This window comes from Cucumis melo, chromosome 11 (assembly GCF_025177605.1).
Source record: "Cucumis melo cultivar AY chromosome 11, USDA_Cmelo_AY_1.0, whole genome shotgun sequence".
In the NCBI taxonomy this organism is placed as follows: domain Eukaryota; kingdom Viridiplantae; phylum Streptophyta; class Magnoliopsida; order Cucurbitales; family Cucurbitaceae; genus Cucumis; species Cucumis melo.
The window spans coordinates 25,308,598-25,312,934 of NC_066867.1; the positions used below are offsets into that span (position 1 = coordinate 25,308,598).

General features: G+C 30.6%; 1 protein-coding gene across 1 annotated transcript; it reads right to left on the reverse strand.

Moving 5' to 3' along the window:
* Window positions 1-1,097: 1,097 nt before the first annotated feature.
* On the reverse strand, window positions 1,098-3,310 carry LOC103496270 (peroxidase 7-like). The gene is made up of 2 exons (XM_008458053.3): window positions 2,976-3,310; window positions 1,098-2,092 (listed from the first exon to the last, which is right to left on the reverse strand). The coding sequence occupies exons 1-2, from the start codon at window positions 3,252-3,254 to the stop codon at window positions 1,334-1,336; spliced, it is 1,038 nt and encodes a 345-aa protein (XP_008456275.1). The 5' UTR covers window positions 3,255-3,310; the 3' UTR covers window positions 1,098-1,333.
* Between the last annotated feature and the right edge of the window lie 1,027 nt (window positions 3,311-4,337).

The window sequence follows — 4,337 nt, forward strand, 5'->3', positions numbered from 1 at the left end:
TCTCCCGATGCATTTCTTCCGATGGTCTTCCCAACGTCTCTTTCTGCATCAAGAATTTAGTTCCCGACGTTATTTACACTTATGCCGACGTTTTTGTGTGTCGGGAGTGGGCCTACTTCTTGTAGTGTAACCTGTGAAGTGTCGACTTACTAACCAATGGTTATATGAAGTGAACATAAATATACTTGGCTATTGTGAACAATTTCGTTTGTTAACGAAAATGTTGGTTAGCTAGGTTAAAGACTTTAGTGAGTTAATCTCGAATCATTTAGGTTCATGATCTTTAGGTCCATTTAAGTCCCTCTCCTAGCTTATTATAAAATTAAACTTATAACAATGTGATTGAGAAATTTGAATTATGCGAATGATTTAGAAGTTAATCGTTAATAATATTCAATATAATTAACGATTACAAATTAAGGGAAATGTGTTATTAAATGGGATTTAAGTATTGAAAATTCAAATAGGGATTTAAATTAAGTCAATTAGATTAATTGGGACTTATGATTAAAATAATAAATTAATATTAATGAATTTTACTATATAATTAGTTAATAACAATAATTTTATTATTTAACTAAAAATATATTTCAAATTAATTATATTAATTGTGAGATTTATTTAATTAAATGAAAATAGAAAAAATCAATTCGGTAAATTGAAAATCAAATTCAAAAATCAAAATGTTGACTTTTGCAAAGTGAGTGGGTTTCTCCAAAGTTAGTGTATTGTGAGTAGGCTTGCTTGGTGAGTTGTTGAACTCTCAAGTCTCCACAAATCCCACTCTTATAATTAAGTTAAAAGATTAAAAGCCAAATCTTTTATGCAAATTAGTAATTCGGATGTGAAATGATTGTATATATAAGAGTTAGGTTGTGAAAATAGTAAAAAAGAAATATGATAATAAAGTTCATGTCACTACATTTTTTAAACTGCAGAAGTAGTAAATTTAAAAATGGATAATTCTCCGATATTATTGATTTTGTCATATTTGTCATATTCGCAATATAAAAAAAAAATACTATGTTTTTCTAATTTTTTTTTTCTCATGTGATGTAATTTTCGTATATATATAATGAGCTAGCTTCTTGTACTAAAACCAATAACATGATATTTCCATTTAATATAAAGCACAGTATTAAACCATCATCTCATTTAATAAAACCTCTCACACTCTCTCATATTTCATATCATCAAATATAATATAAACTATAAAACCAATAATGAGTCCCTCCCCTCAAAACACTCTAAAAATTTCATACATAAAATAACAATAACAACATACATTATATGCGTATTATATGTGTGTGGAGAGAGATGTAAAAGGAAATCCTTACTTCCTTCTTCTAGGATTAACGAAATTGCAATTAACTCGAATTTCCCCTTCATTTTTCCTTGTAAGCACTCCCACATTCCCCAATTTCACCATTGAAGCCGAAAATTGGCTATCAAAAAGGAACGGCTGATTCGCCATCAAATTCACAAACGAAGAAGTTCTCTCATCCGAAATCAGAGCTTGATCCGTCATCAGAAGCCCTAATTTCTTCTCAAGATTTGTAAAATAAGCAGTATCAAACATTTTCGGAGTCGTCGCATCAAGATGAACCAAATCCATACCTTTCTTGCACTGCTTTCGAAGTAAATTCAGAAATGGAGGTTTTAGAATCGGGTCCGGTTTTCTTGTCCGATTGAAATTGTAGAGCCTATCTTGGAAGGTATGGCAGGCGGCTCGGCCGATGGTGTGGGCGCCGGAGAGGGCGACTAAATCAAGGACGTCGAGCCCTAGATTCTGGAAGTAATTGATCATAGTGGTGACGTTTTCATGGCCTTGAGGGACTTTCTCTGCTTCGGCGGCAATGGAGATTTTGCCGTCTTTACGGCCGAATGGAACCTCCCAGAAAGGGCCTCCGGCAAGAATGGTGGCGTCTCGGGCGGCGGCGGTGAGAATATCGGAGCAGGAGACGGTTTTAGGGCATTTTCGCTCGAGCTCAGCCTTGATATCGTCAATCACTGAAAATCCCCTTAGGGTTTTGCTGGCGAAGGCGCTTCTTTCACTTCTTCGATAGTTTAGTAGAATCGATCCATCGCATCCCTATCATCGTTATATTACATAATTCATATTCAAATTTTAAGAAATATCTTTGCATAACGTTAGGTTTTCATATTTTTATCCTCAATATTTTCACTTTTTATTTTAACTTATTTAAAGATTTTTGTTTTTGTTTTTGTTTGTAGACCTCTTGATCTTATCGAATATCTAAAATTTAGATCAAATTCTTGGACTATAGATACACTAAATCATTATCAAGTCATCTAATAAGAGTTTATACATCACTTCATCACTAATAACTATATAGTTGCAACTATGTAAAATGTTGATATATACCCTAAACCCTAAAAGTGCTACTAATATTAAATGATGGTTTTAATTATATTTTATGAAACTATAATTTTAAAAAATATATATTAATATATAAGTGACAAAATTACAACTTTTTAAACAATAATATACACTAAACTGTAAAAAAATTCAATCGTCAACAACTAACACTTTTTATACTAAATTTGACTTAGAGGATGAATTTTATTGATTCTCTATCATTTAAAGTTAGTTTCAATTTTGTTTAGTTTTAATGTGATTTTTAAACCTTCAATCTCTAGAAAAAGAAAAGTAAATATATATCAATTACCTTTGAGATATTGAAGTTGAGATGTTTTACATATATGTCTAAAATATAAGAGAAAATTGGTTGATTTTAGAGACAAAAGGGACGATTGAGACATTAAGTTAAATCTCACGGGAACTAAATTACAATTTAATTAGGCTGAACTTTAACTAATTTTCTTGAAACTATAAAGATAAGATTAAATATGATGGCTCTATTTTAATCAAATAATTAGATGTTCTCAAACTAATTTATCTGTAACATAAAATGACATATAAAAAACTCACGAGATGGGATGATTATGCTTACCCTAACCGCACAATCGTGGAAATGCAAGCGAATGAGAGCCGGAGCCAATGTGAAATCCTTATTGATCCAAGCTAGCACTTTTCGATGAATGATGCCCTCGGCATCCGGGCATGTTCGATGGTAAAAGTTATGCGACAATAGAGAGGCCGCAGACGAAGGTGGTGCACGACTTGTTGAGGCAACGGTAAGTACTGGTTGTGTGGCAGGTAACGACACAATGAAATGGAGATGAAGGAGGAAGAAGAGAGCAAAAGAAGAAGCCATAGCCATGAACCTCATATAATTAATAAGCCCTCAAGCGAAATGGAAGATTGAATAATTTGGAAGGTTGATTTTATGGGGTTTCTGATAAAATTGAATTGGAAAATGATTATAAAGAGAAGGATTTTTATTTTGTACGTGAGAAGCACTAATATTTGAAATGTTTATGCTTACATGCAAACATGTCTTCTTATCCTTGAGTTTTTTTTTCCCTCAAAGTTGACTGCACTGTCTTTACTTTATATATAATTAGTACATATTTGGTTGTTGATACTTCCCCACTTATGCACTACTACTGGTGGAATAATTATTTGGGTACATGATTTCAGTTTTTTCTATTATAGATTTATTAAAGTTTAACTACAAACTAAATGATTTCAGTTTTTTCTATTATAGACTTGTTAAGTTTAACTACAAACTAAAGTCGTCGAAATTTTTTGTAATGAAATTTGTTTGTAGTCAACGTCGTGGGTCGATCACTTTTGCCTCAAAATTTATTCTATATATTTGATAGTATTTCTTAGTTTGACTAATTTGCTTAAAACTTGAAGATCTAACTAGTTTAAATCGAAGAAGGTTTAGACAGCATAATTATTAACGCATTTGTATGTTAATTAGGACAAATAAAATTAGTTTATAAGCAAATAACATATTTTAATTATTATTTACTTTGGCGGATGCGTCCAATGTGTTATAAGAAACTTCCCTAAAAGAGAAACAAAACTATGTTTTTGTTACATTTTAGACTATTAACGTTAATTATGAACTTAATTAATATATTATTTTTAAATTTTCACGAGGAAAATTAGGTAAATTATGCACATATATATATATATATATATATATATATATATATATATGTAAAGCATATATTGTTTCTTAATTAATTTGGTTGGATTTATATGTTACTATATATATAAATCTGTTTTGCCCATTTAAATATTTATATAGGTATAACAAAATTAATGCTATTTGTAGAAAAACGAGTTCTGATATAATTCATCATATTGGTTGGTTTCCATCCAAAATAGGAACCAAAACAATGGTATCAATGCACATATCGAATAATTTTGCTTATCATACCAAAACTTATAACTTGTC